The following is a 12,500-nucleotide window of genomic DNA, read 5'->3' as shown; positions in this document are numbered from 1 at the left end:
CAGGTCATGCCATGCGCTTAGTGTATTTCGTCTCCCCCTATGAGCTGCTGGATGTTCAGGCTGGCCGCTCCATCACCCTCACCACAGAGACCCCATCGTCGCGGGACCTCTCACACTATGTCACAGTCAACATTGACGCATCTAACTCCCACAAACTCCAGACCACCACACTCATGATCATCACGAAACAGCCCAATGGCAAGAAGTAAGGCTTTGGGGTATATGGAAGTTTTAGAAAGCCCTTTGGGGTCTTGTCTCTTGCCATTATTGAAGCCTTTATGTGATAGGAGAAAGATGGAGGTTTGAAGTATTCTGTGTATGCCTTCCTGGTTTCCATGTACCCTAGCATGGATATGATACTCCCTGAGGTTTTCCACATCATGTTACGAATTTCTTTCTTTCGAATGGCACCAAAGCATTGAGTGATATTTGAATTACAGATATCAGCCATATATCATGATAAGAGCCATGTGACCTCACCCAGCAGACTTTACCTTGTGTGATGTCATATGGTGAATGGTTTTATACTCTGTGTGATCAGTGGTACAGTGATTCCGTAGGCTCAGACACCTGATTATTGACCAATTATTTAGGAGTTCAAGAGCCTCTGGGACCGTGAGTTGATTAGGACCGCAACTAGCCCTAGGACAGAGGTCAAGGTTGCAACTTTGTATTAGGTCAAGGTTATGCTTCATCTGACATCTGCCCACAATAGCATGAGGATTATCATTATCATCATCTGCATCCTCAACATTCTGAAAATCTTGAATGATAGAAATGAAATTCTGTAAATAGGTAATAAAGCAGGGTCATTGTTTTTTAATGTGAATATCAAAGCAAAATATGATCAAATGTAATTTTTTTTTTCATTAAACTCCAGCTAAAGCAGAATTGCCAGTACTATATCATCAGTAGAATATGTTTTACCTACCTCTCATTTTGTGTTTCTCATTGTATATATTATTTGAGGGTCATGTTAGTACAAATGGAAAATAATGAAAAGAAAGAAAAGGTAGACAATATATATGTGTTGTTACAAAATACATGAAGCAAGAGCAGGATAGGCGCAAGACTTAGCAATGTAATTTTTCTCCAAACTGAATTATTTTCATTGATCAAACGTTTAATAGATGTATTAACTTATTCATGCATATATTTCTCTCTATATAAAAATTGGAGTATTTATTTATTGACTCATTTACGTACTCTATAACAGGCTGCCATCCTTCTCGGGGCTGACCAACGACAACAGCATGACGCTACCTGCCTGCTTTTCACTCAAACTCCGCAAGCCCATGCCTGTGTCCCTGGCCTTGATCCAGCGCATTAACGAGGTGACCTGCCTGGACTGCGTGGATCTGTCCAACCAGCAGTCGCTCATCTCCCTCATCGTCCAGCAGGCCACAGATGGGCAGTTTGAGTACAACAGCAACAGGGGCTTGTTCGTGGTGAGGATCTTGCGGTTTTTACTTTTGTTTGCTTCGCTGTTCGCTTCTTTTCTTTTCTGGGCTTTTTCTTTTCTTGTCTTGTTTTGGCATTTTTCTTCTCTTTTTTTTCTCTCTCTGGACTTTTTCCTTTTTCAGTTTTTTCTTATCATCTCTTAGCTTTTTTTTTTTTTTTTCAATATAAGTCTTCTTTCCTCCTCCTCCTCCCACTATTTTTTCCTCATCTTCCCAGCAGTAGAGATTATATCATTTGGAAAAATACCTAAAATGTTAGGGGCTGAATGACTGCAGATATATTGCTTGGGACATATGCAAAGAAATTCAAAGAAATTCTGAGTGTTGGGTAAGGTGCTTAGACATCTTGCCATGGCTTTTTCTAGGAATATGAAAAAAAAAGAAAAGAGAGAGTGAGAGAGAGTGAGAGTAAATGAGTGAGTAGAGAGATAGACATGACTTTTGTTCCCCCGCCCACAGACCTTGCCAGACCAGCAGCACTGCTACTTCATGACGAGCTCCGGTGAGCTGCCAGGGGTGATGGTAAGCTCCATCCCGTTCACACACCCTACGCACATCACCAACATCCTCATGTGCCTCAGAGCACAGGCGGCGTTCAATGCCCTTATCTCATCGTGTGTGAGACCGGCCAGTAAGCAAGGTGAGGGTTCGCCTTTTGGGTTTGTGACCTTGCAGATGGTCAGTTAGTTACTGATGTCTGATATGCAGGAGCTCCGAAAAATATTTTAGTGTAGTCCTTTATTTACCACCCTGGCTAACTGCACTGTATTGTGTGGTACATTTGATGCATGGTCATAGCATTATATGATAGTATTACATTGGAAATTTAGGCTATAACACTATTATGATCTGTATTATATCATTTAAAAGAAAAGAATCACAGCAATTCATCTACTCATCTACCAAGCCGGCGTAGAGCTTGGGCATGGAAAGGCATTGTTACATTTGATATATGGGCATGTGATACTACATTCCTAATTTAGGATACAACAAATAAAGAGGATTGTTTTAGTGGTTAATCCCATAGTCACTCAAAAAGAACAAAAAACTTTCAGACCCAGACTCAGCATACATGTTCGAAGTGACGGCCGCAAGCCACGAATACATTTCCGTCACATTCGAGCATCCACAGGAGGAAAGCACAGCCACAGCAGAAATTGATCTAACAGACCTCTGCAATGCACGCTGTCGGTTGCACACCCTGACCCCTGACCCAGGTTTCTGCTCCGAGGAGTATGCCACAAAGGTGTTGCAGAGGTAAGCATGCGGAATTCATGTTGAGCAAGTTGCAAAAGGAACAACGAAGGGAAGAACAAAAATAACATGCAAATCTGCCAAAGGCCTTTTTGCAGGGCAAGAAAAAGCAATGAAGTGAATAGACCTTCGGCATATTTGTGTGTTTCCTTGTTTTTCTCTTCATTGTTCCTTCTTGCAGAGGTAAGCCTGTAAGATGTTTAGGTTTAGGGACAATAATTTGTATACCCATTGGATCTGGTGCGCATGTAGGCCATAATCAGCGCATTTATGCTTACTTGAATGGTAACTCCCAGGTGTGTGGTTTGTAGGCCAGACCCACGCAAACCCTTGTGTGTGGTGTTTAGACTCCTTGCCTCCCCTTTGCAATATTAAAATTTCTCTCTCTCTCTCTCTCTCTCTCTCTCTCTCTCTCTCTCTCTCTCTCTCTCTCTCTCTCCAGTTTCCAAAGTCTCTATTTGTCATTTAACATGTATGGAGATGGTAATTGACGGTTTTCCTCGCACAGGGTCTGTATCATTTCTATAAATAGTAACTGTGCAGGAACAATAAGAATAAGTAACCTTTTGTTATTTTGTTTCATTTTAAAAACATTTTTTTAATATTCAATTTGCTGTAATCCACCTTGTGCTGGCGATCACAGTGGACAGGAGCATGGATGTAATGTCCTCCCTGGATCCGATGCTCTCATAGTCATGGCTTAAGGATGGTACTTTCCACACTTATTTACTGATGGAAGTAATGCAAGATCTCCTTTTTAAATACCCACCGAGTCTAATCACCCTCCAAGAGCTTTGTGCACTCGTAGCGAATCGCGCCCATCGCACGTCCCTCAGCCAGATTTTTTCACGACTTGATGATCACATAACCTAGATCCAAGGGGTTAAAATGGTTTATTTCGAGATCGATATTTTCTTTGTGTCAGAGCTTTGCAAGACTGATTTTTATTTTCTTCTTCCCATATGGATAATTATGAAAAAAGAAAAAAAAAACATTATTATATAGATTGTTAATTGCTAAGAGCTTTTAGGAAATTTACTTTTTAATGCATGTGATTTTCCATAGACCATCTTACCCATGTTGTCTTCTGTACTCTCAGGTGTTTATCCATCCCGGTTACGATGCGTGCTGTGATGAAGAAGGTGGCCAAAGAGGAGCGGAAGGATGCGGTGACAGGAGGCGACTCAGCTGTGATGATGGGAGGCGGGAAGCTCAACTCCGACCTCAACCAGAATACCAAGTTCTTGTTGAATGAGTATGATAAGTTGGGCATGCGGAGGGACCAGCTGATGGCGCCGCATGTCAACAACTTGAACAACGTGGTGGCCAATACTGCCCCAGGGCATGGCTACTACAATGGGCCGTTCCCCTCGTCCAACCATCATTCGGGAGGGGGCGATGCCAGCACCAACCCCTTGGCCGCTCTAGGGAATGCCGTGCAGGAGGCAGGCACTCCCCTGGGATATGGGGCTCTGCTGGGTGCTGTCGGCCACAAACCCAACCTCAACCAGCCTTTTTTAGGTGATGCTAAACCGGCAAAAGTCCGGAAGAAAAAACCGGGGCTGGACCTGGACCGCAAGAGCCCCAAGTATGGGGATGACGTGGTCATAGACCTGGACGAGAGAAGCTCAGACTCTTATCTGGGGGAGGGCGTGCCAGCCATCGTGGACAACATGAAGCGCAGGGATGTCAAGATGGAGAAGTTACAGACCATCTTCAACAAGAGGAGGTCATCCAGCGACAGTGGTACCACAGATATCGCCACCACAGACCTTGCCGCCCTGAGAGAGCAGGTATATGGGGCTGCTAATGCTGCCAACTTCGCCAAGATCAACTCCTACTCCCACAAAGACAGCAAAGACATCAAGAAAGTGAAGAAGCCCCGGACAGATGGGCCTGACTCCCGCAAGTCGCCAATTGTGCTGGACTTGACAGAGACAGAAAGCTCCAGCAAGAAGTCTGGCAGTGGTAGTGGCAGCAGCAGCAGCCATAGCTCTTCCTCCCTGAGTGCGGCACTGCTGAAACGGCCTGGCATCGAGATTATCCCCATCCCAGGCAGCACCACACCCATTTCGATCCCTTCCTCCATAACCGTCACACCTGTCATTAAGTCGGCTGATGACAAGAACAAGGACAAGAAGGACCGGCGTGACAAGAAGGACCTGGACCGGAAGGACAAGAAGAGGAAGCGAGATGACTCACCCAGCAGCAACAGCTCAAGCAGCAGCAGTAGTAGCAGTAGCAAGCCCTCAAAGGTGCAGATTATCAGCAGCAACCTCAAGCACTCCCCTATATCATCGCTGGAGAAATTCAAGAGTGAGAGTGGCAGCAAGTCGGGGCTCACGGGCATCACAGTCAAGCCCAGCACCCCTCCCTACCAGTCCCCCTCCAAGAAGCCCTCTCTGTCGCCTGGCATGACCAAATCCATGATCCACAACAAATTGTCGGTGAGTCCCACCCACAAGCCAAACAAGGTCATCTACAGCCCCAACCAGAGTAGCAGCAGCCACTCTTCCTCGCCCAAGGGGAGGAGTAGCCCTAAGCCCTCCACAGGGAGCCCCAAGCACCCCAGCATGTCCCCCAAACATACCAGCCTCGGGAAGCCCAGCATGACTCAGCTGAAGTCTGCCTCCCCGACCTTTTCCAAGCCATCCCTCTCCCCCAAACTCAGCAAGAGCAAGGACAAGGAGAGAAGCTCCAGCTCCAGCCCCTCTCGGCCCCTGCCCTCCAGTTCCTCCTCCTCCTCTTCCTCCATGTCCTCCTCATCGTCCTCCAGCTCCTCCTCCTCCCTTTCCAAGCCAAAGGTGTCATCCAGTTCATCCTCAAGCGGAACAGAGAAGTTAAAAAGCAGCTTAAGTGATGCTCTGACAATCACAAAGGTGTCCACAGGTGAGTCATCCTCATCCTCTTCATTAGCCACATCCTTCCTTGCAAACTCACAGTCCAACACATCATCAACGTCGATGGACGAGAAAGCCCCATCATTCCCAGTGGACAAGGCCAAGGCATCCCCGCCTAAGAATCGGAAGGGATCCAGCTTGTCAGACATTGTGGATAAGCTGAGAGCAGGTGTGGGAGGCACTGCCGATGCTGTCACTATTATTGAGAAGAATGAGAAGGATGATAAAGACTCGTCCAAGACAGGAGCAGGTGAAGGCAAGAAGACAGGAGACAAGAAAGAGGAATTCACGGTCAAGCCCTCAACGGGATTGAAGCTCACTATCAACAAGGCCAAGATGAAGGAAGGCAACCTCTCTAAATCCTCCTCCTCCTCCTCGCCCAATGCTAAGCCTTCGCTCTCAAAGTCTCCATCAGGCTTGAAGCCAGGAGTCATAAGTGGGCCGGCTTCCAAAAAGTCCATTTCGAGCCTTCCCCCCATTCCCAAGTTGCCTCCATCTTCTGTGTCAAATGTAACAGCAACGGCAGTTTCTCCACTTGGCACAACGTTACCAGGGGTCCACTCGAGCCCTCTGCAGTACCAGAGAGAACGGGTGAAGGACAAGGATAGGGAAAAGGACCGTTCAAGTTCTGGTGAAAGGCCCAGACCTAAAGAAACTTCCCCAGCCAAATCGCTGAACAACAGCTCATCGGATGGCAAGAAAGATAGCCCCTCTAATAAGACTTCCCTTACTAAACCGGTGTCTAAAGATGATCATAGTGTGTCACAAGTATCAAGTCATAGAAAATTGGAGTCATCAGAGAGCATAGACAAATTAAGCAAGTCGGTATTTCAAAATGAATCGGGAGACAAAATTGAGAAGTCTAGCACCACTAAGGCAGAAGCTGATTCTACCCATAGCACAAGTGCAGACTCTTCAGTTTCGAACAAGTTGTCTGATAGTTTTTCTGAGAAAGGAGGTGTGGGCCATCACAATAGCTTAGCAAGTTCCAATAAACTCTCCACACCAGTGTCTAGTTTAAGTTCCGGCACCCAGGCTGCTCCCTCGTCATCAAGTGATATGATCCGGCAGCGTGATGTGTTCCAGCAGCCCCAGTTCAAGCCCAGCAAGGAGGCAAAGGAGGATACCAAGCCCAAGTCAGACATTCCCCTGCCACTGCCAAGACCATCTGTGAGTTCAAGCAGTAGTGGGGCCATGACAACTTCAGATCACCTTCCCTCAGACCCAGTGCCATCCCTGACACCCACCTCCTCTTCTGCCAGCCTCAACTCCAGCATCCCTCCCCCACGCCAGCCACCACCCCCACATTCTGCCTCTAACAAGGCTGCGGATGGCATCGACCACAGCACTGGCTCAAGTCTGGACCTCCATGACAAGTCCAAGTCAAGTGAGAGCCTTGTCTCGAGCATGCCAGGCCCCCCTCCCTCGAGCCATGCCATGAGCCAGCCTCCTCCCCCAAAAACAACAACCCCGACTGTAGGCTACCCCCCCTCCTCACCTTCCATGTCCTTCAAGATTGTGAAGTCCCCAGCACCAGTTGCCTCCCCATTAAACATGATCTCGCCTCATCCCGTGGCGTCCCCTCTGAACATGATCTCGCCCCACTCAGTAGCCTCGTCACCCTCTTCATGCATTATAGACGACGACCTCATGGACGAGGCGCTAATGGGCACGCGCAAATAGCGTCAACTTCTGTGTCATTTTTTATCATGGTATTGTATGGAGTACGTTCACCAGTATTTTATTTATTTGCCGATTGTCTTTTTAAGGAGTGGTTAAGGACTGATGTACAAAATATAGCATAATGACTATGCACAAACAGAGTGATGTGTGCCGTATGCTGCGCCTTGAGTGGTGATAGAAGAGCAGCTATCGTCATGTGTCCCAACGCAGAGCTCTCTAACCCAGAGTGGACAAGAGAACCAGTGAGGTTAGAGGCCTGAATTTAAAAAGAAACTTTAATGTCGAGTGTGTATCCACCTTCAAAGTACATAAAGTGGAGAGTGTAATTATGAACACAAGCATGAATCCTGACTATCTATGCCTCCTTTTCATTTTTTATTATAACTATCAATTTCTTTTTTTTTTCTAATTCTTTCCCATGAAAAAGGAAATTGGAACTCATGCTTGACAGATGCTCATGGAAAAGTATTCTTGCTTTCCTGATTCTCATTTTCTTTCTTTCTTTCTTTCTCTCTCTCTCTCCTCTCTCTCATCTCGTTCTCTTTCCTTTTTTCTTAAGATTACATTCCCTGAAGAAAATTTACAGGTTTTTCTATTGTATAGAAATGAGATTAGTCTTGTAGAGTGAATATCAGTTTCAGTGTTATTAAATGTTTAATATCAAAGAGTTTTTTGTGTTATTTCCTTTTTATAGAAGTACAGTTGTTTTTAAAACCAGTTTAAATGAAAAAGAACAAACTTCCATAAAACACATAATGGTAGATGTTTTTTTTCTCTCTCTTCACCTATATGTTATTGCACTTCTAAAACTAATGCAAATTTTTGCTCAGTGTATTTCATTATATATGAATTAAAAATACAAGCACACAGCATTATCAAATTACCACTATAGTAGAGTCTAGAAAAAATATATATATAAGTATAATCATTATTGTTAACCATATTATGAAATGGACTTCATATAGAAAACAGCATAAAGATCATTTTATTAAGCAGTGCAAGGATAATTTTGTATTTAATCTTGAATGTCAAGTACTTTAATCAGATGTAAACTATAACAAGGAAGACTCTAAACCAGTGGTTCTTTCTGCCACCACACTCCCTCTAGTAGTTGGTCGTTGGTTTTATGCCCCCTCCCCTCTCGCATCTTCAACCAAATAATTAAAAAATCCTGAGTGAAAAGGAACAGCTGAAGAAAACAACACTCATGTGGGCTATGTCATACTGCTTATGAATATCTGAAATGTAGAGAAATGTTTATATTTATTTTGGAAAGAACAAATATTCCCTATTTTATGAATTACAGCTCTGAATGTCCAGCTGCTTGAGAATTGCACATGACAAATGGTAATCTTTATGATATTTAGCTGTATGAGACTCTATGTGATTTATCCTGAGTTTTAAATTTGTACCTACTCCTTCAAAACATTTTAAAAAATAATAATCTCAGACTTTGGGTTTGAATTTAAAGAAATAGTGACATAACTCTTCGGCCTCTATGCTGTGGCCAATGCCAAGAAACATCCCTCATGCATACGCTAGTAGGATGAGGTTGGACTTGAACCTTAGCTGATGAAAAATTGCAGAGGTCCACATTCTCGTGTCTTGTCAGAATATACATGATGGGAGTTTTCTTAGTTTTTATTACAATGGATTATTGTCACTGTCCCTTGTAATAGTCAACTGCACAGCTCTCTTTACCTGCGGACTACTACATGTATCTGTGATTGTCATTTTGGTTCTCTTATAAGGCAGTATGGCATATTTCTCTGTATCTTCACACGATCTTACTCTCGTTTATGTTCATTTTATGGTCAATAATTGAGATTTGCTTCAGAGAAATGTTCAAGATAGTTACTGTTATTATTAATTGTGAACAATAATTCTAAACTGTTATTAATCATGAAAAATTAGTCTCAGCTGTTTCTACAAAAACCTAATATTCAAATTTACTTTTTGGGGTTGTAATATTTGTATTTAGTCCTTTTATATTCTGTACTTGTTCCTAATTTATAAATTAATTCCTTTTTCATGAAGTAATAATAGTGATATCAATAAAGAGATCTGAAATGTTCACTTTATTTAGGAAAATTTGTTTCTGAAGGTGTGACAAACATTTAAATACTGTGTCAAAATAATTACTAAGATAATAAAAAAAAATATATATGTACACACAGACAGACATAGACAGACATAGACATAGACAGACACAGACACAGACACAGACACAGACACAGACACAGACACAGACAGACAGACAGACACACACACACACACACACACACACACACACACACACACACACACACACACACACACACACACACACACACACACACACACACACACACACACACACACACACACACAGATGTACTGTGTATGGGTGGGCTAGTACATGTGTGTGCCTGTAAGTGTGCTTGGATCTGCTCATTTATAAGAAAGCTTGGAAAGAGATGAAGAAAGAGAAAACACAAGATCCATCAGAAGTCACAAGTGTGCTGCGAAAAGCATAAAGAATTGGCAAACATACCAGATTTTCGGAGGAAGAGAGTATTTCAAACCTGTGGAGGACTAACTACACCGTTCTTCTTTTTCTAAGGAGATGGTGGAGCCAAGCAGTCAGGTAAGTAGAGACTACACGACTGTTACAGTAAATCATGAAGATCTGGAATAAATTGTCGGAAAGGAGGCTGAAGATCATTATTTTCAGTATAGATGGATGTAGTTTGGATTTCAAGTGCGAGTGACAGAACCAGAAGAAGAGGCATTTGTACTAAGCATGTTTGGAGAAAGGCTTCGGTAAGGTACACTTAGCCACAAGGATTCACAATCAGCTAAGTATGTCTTTTGTCATTTAAGCTGATTAACACTCTAAGGGAGGAACTAGAACACATGAAAGAGTATGGCAGAACTATTAAATGGATAACCACTAATATAACAACACTTATTCAGCAGACAGTATTACCAGGTGGTCATGAATTCTTGTGATTAAGGTTCCTAAACGGGGCAAAGGGGCACTGCAGACTCGTGCAAACATGCATCTAACACCATTCACATCCATTTCCACATGTGCACTCTTACTCACTCTCTCGCACACAAACAGGTACTTGCTCTCACCTTCACTCTCTGGCTCTGTATTACTCATTTTCTTTATCTCTCTCACTTCACTGCACTTCACTTAACCCCTCTCACACATTTATTTGCTTAATCATTCTCTCTCACACACACCACACATCACGTCACTCTTTTAGTATACTCTTCTCTCTCACTCTATTCTACTCTGCTCTCACTCTCACTCCCACTCCACTCATGCACTGTTCTGCTCCACTACACTACTCTTGTCTCTGTTCGTCTTGTCACGTCTCCCTTCCTTTCAACTCCTAAGTGTTATAACTTGAATTCTTCCCTAACTATTGTTAGTCATGTTTTCTCTATCAGTTATGGCCGGATATTTGAGCGTGTGCAGAGGAGCCAGGAGAATTTACTGACTTAAAGGGGAAAATATAACTCTTCAAGAAGATAAAACAAATAACCCTGGAAGACCGTTGTTCTTGCAAAATGCTTTCCTGTGTCTGTGATGCTAATCTTTCTAAAAAACAAAAGAAAAAAAAAATGGTTATGTATACTTTTATATACAGGTATGTTCAGTATATGCACAAATGTAGTCTATATATGGATACTATAACATACATGTAAAACAATTTTTATGTATGGGTAAAAGAAACATTTCTATTGAAAAATTTTATTTCACTTAAAAAATTCTTTTGACAAGAAGTCAAGCATTTTGGTCCAACCATACTCCTGATGTCAAGTGATTGTTTCAGCATATGACAGCAAATGTTAACTGTGTGATAATAATAGTGCTTCTGGTCTTGATGAAAAATCAGTGACAGTGATATGGTGATAATGCCTGTGATCCCAGTGATAATTACCAAAATAACAGTAATGATTAAATCAATATATAAGTAATGGTAACAATAATTGTAATGATAAAAGTTTATTATATTAATAATGATGATAATAATAAATTATACTATAACAGCAATACAACCAATAGTAGCTATCAATTACAAATGATCCGAATGCCAATAGAAATAAAGAAATACTCAAAATTACCCTCGGTTCATAAATTGACATACTGAAATAAAATAGGCTGATCAAAACCTTATCAACCAAAAATTTCTATTTCAAAACATGTATTGGGGCAGTCATAACCCTAAATAAAATCCTTCCCTCCTTTTATCATACAGAAAAAATCGTCATGATAAAGCATGGACCGGGTTCTGTTTGTACTGCAGGTAATCGTCGAGTTTGAAGAAGCTGATCTCTGTCTCATTCTTTACCCCAGATTCCCCTAAGCTTTTGCCCGGCTGGAGGATGAGGGTCTCGTCATCCTCTCGATTGATAACAGGGTCATTAGTCTTGAAGCCGAAGGCCTGGGTTTCGATCTTAAAGGTGTCATATGCAAAGTTCCGGAAGGGTGGGGGCAAGGCAGGTGCTGTCTTCAGCCTGCCCCGCACGAGCTCCATGAAATCTGAGACAGTGGTTGTAACGTCGACATCGTGTATGACTAGGTTTCGGATGTTGCGGTGTTGGAAGGAGCGGATCAGGCGGACGGTAACTGTGACTGGGCTCGTGGCTGCTTCCGTCATTCTCGGGGATTTTTTTTTCTCTCTCTCTCCTCTGAAATGGGATAGGATTTTGCGTATTAGATAATCAGATTGAAAATAAATATCTCCATGAAAAAGACCTCAATACTATTGTGTTGATTAACAATTCTATGTATATATAGATAACTATTAACAGATTTATAAAAAGCTGGATACATCGGTAAACAATGAAAAATATGGAGGTAAATAATACAGATTAGGCAACCAGCTTCCTGATATCAGAAGACAAGTAGAAGTACCCTGTTATCAAAAACAGACTTTACATATTGACACCTTATCTCTTACCCTTCATAAAAGAACCTTCATTTTCAATAAATTGTGACCTGCACCATATTATCCCTGTTTTATTCACAATTCCTCAATTGAAAGATTGGTAATAACGATGGAAGTCAATAATGCAAAATATGTTATAAAAATGTGATTGAAGTTCCCTACAATTACTAAAGATATTTGAGAGATCATAATCCACAATGCCTTCTATAATTAACATTTTTAATCTAATGCAATGAAAATAACTTTGATCATTACTT

The 12,500-nt window shown here is 42.3% G+C and overlaps 2 protein-coding genes across 2 annotated transcripts in view; one reads left to right on the top strand and one right to left on the bottom strand.

The window, feature by feature from the left end:
* Positions 1 to 7,964, top strand: part of MED1 (Mediator complex subunit 1) — an 18,963-nt gene extending 10,999 nt beyond the window's left edge. Inside the window, exons 7-11 of the mRNA XM_027374622.2 lie at positions 4 to 205; positions 1,217 to 1,448; positions 1,920 to 2,100; positions 2,516 to 2,717; positions 3,814 to 7,964. Of these exons, the coding sequence (XP_027230423.1) occupies positions 4 to 205; positions 1,217 to 1,448; positions 1,920 to 2,100; positions 2,516 to 2,717; positions 3,814 to 7,297 (4,301 nt within the window). The 3' untranslated portion in view covers positions 7,298 to 7,964. The remainder of the gene's footprint in view (positions 1 to 3; positions 206 to 1,216; positions 1,449 to 1,919; positions 2,101 to 2,515; positions 2,718 to 3,813) is intronic.
* A 3,062-nt stretch (positions 7,965 to 11,026) lies between these two features.
* LOC113822098 (UPF0538 protein C2orf76 homolog) overlaps positions 11,027 to 12,500 on the bottom strand; it is a 2,177-nt gene continuing 703 nt past the window's right edge. Inside the window, exon 2 of the mRNA XM_027374621.2 lies at positions 11,027 to 11,983. Coding sequence (XP_027230422.1) covers positions 11,560 to 11,952 — 393 coding nt within the window. The 5' untranslated portion in view covers positions 11,953 to 11,983 and the 3' untranslated portion in view covers positions 11,027 to 11,559. The remainder of the gene's footprint in view (positions 11,984 to 12,500) is intronic.

Source organism: Penaeus vannamei, unplaced genomic scaffold (genome assembly GCF_042767895.1).
Source record: "Penaeus vannamei isolate JL-2024 unplaced genomic scaffold, ASM4276789v1 unanchor456, whole genome shotgun sequence".
Lineage (NCBI taxonomy): Eukaryota > Metazoa > Arthropoda > Malacostraca > Decapoda > Penaeidae > Penaeus > Penaeus vannamei.
This window is presented reverse-complemented; position numbering and strand designations above follow the sequence as displayed.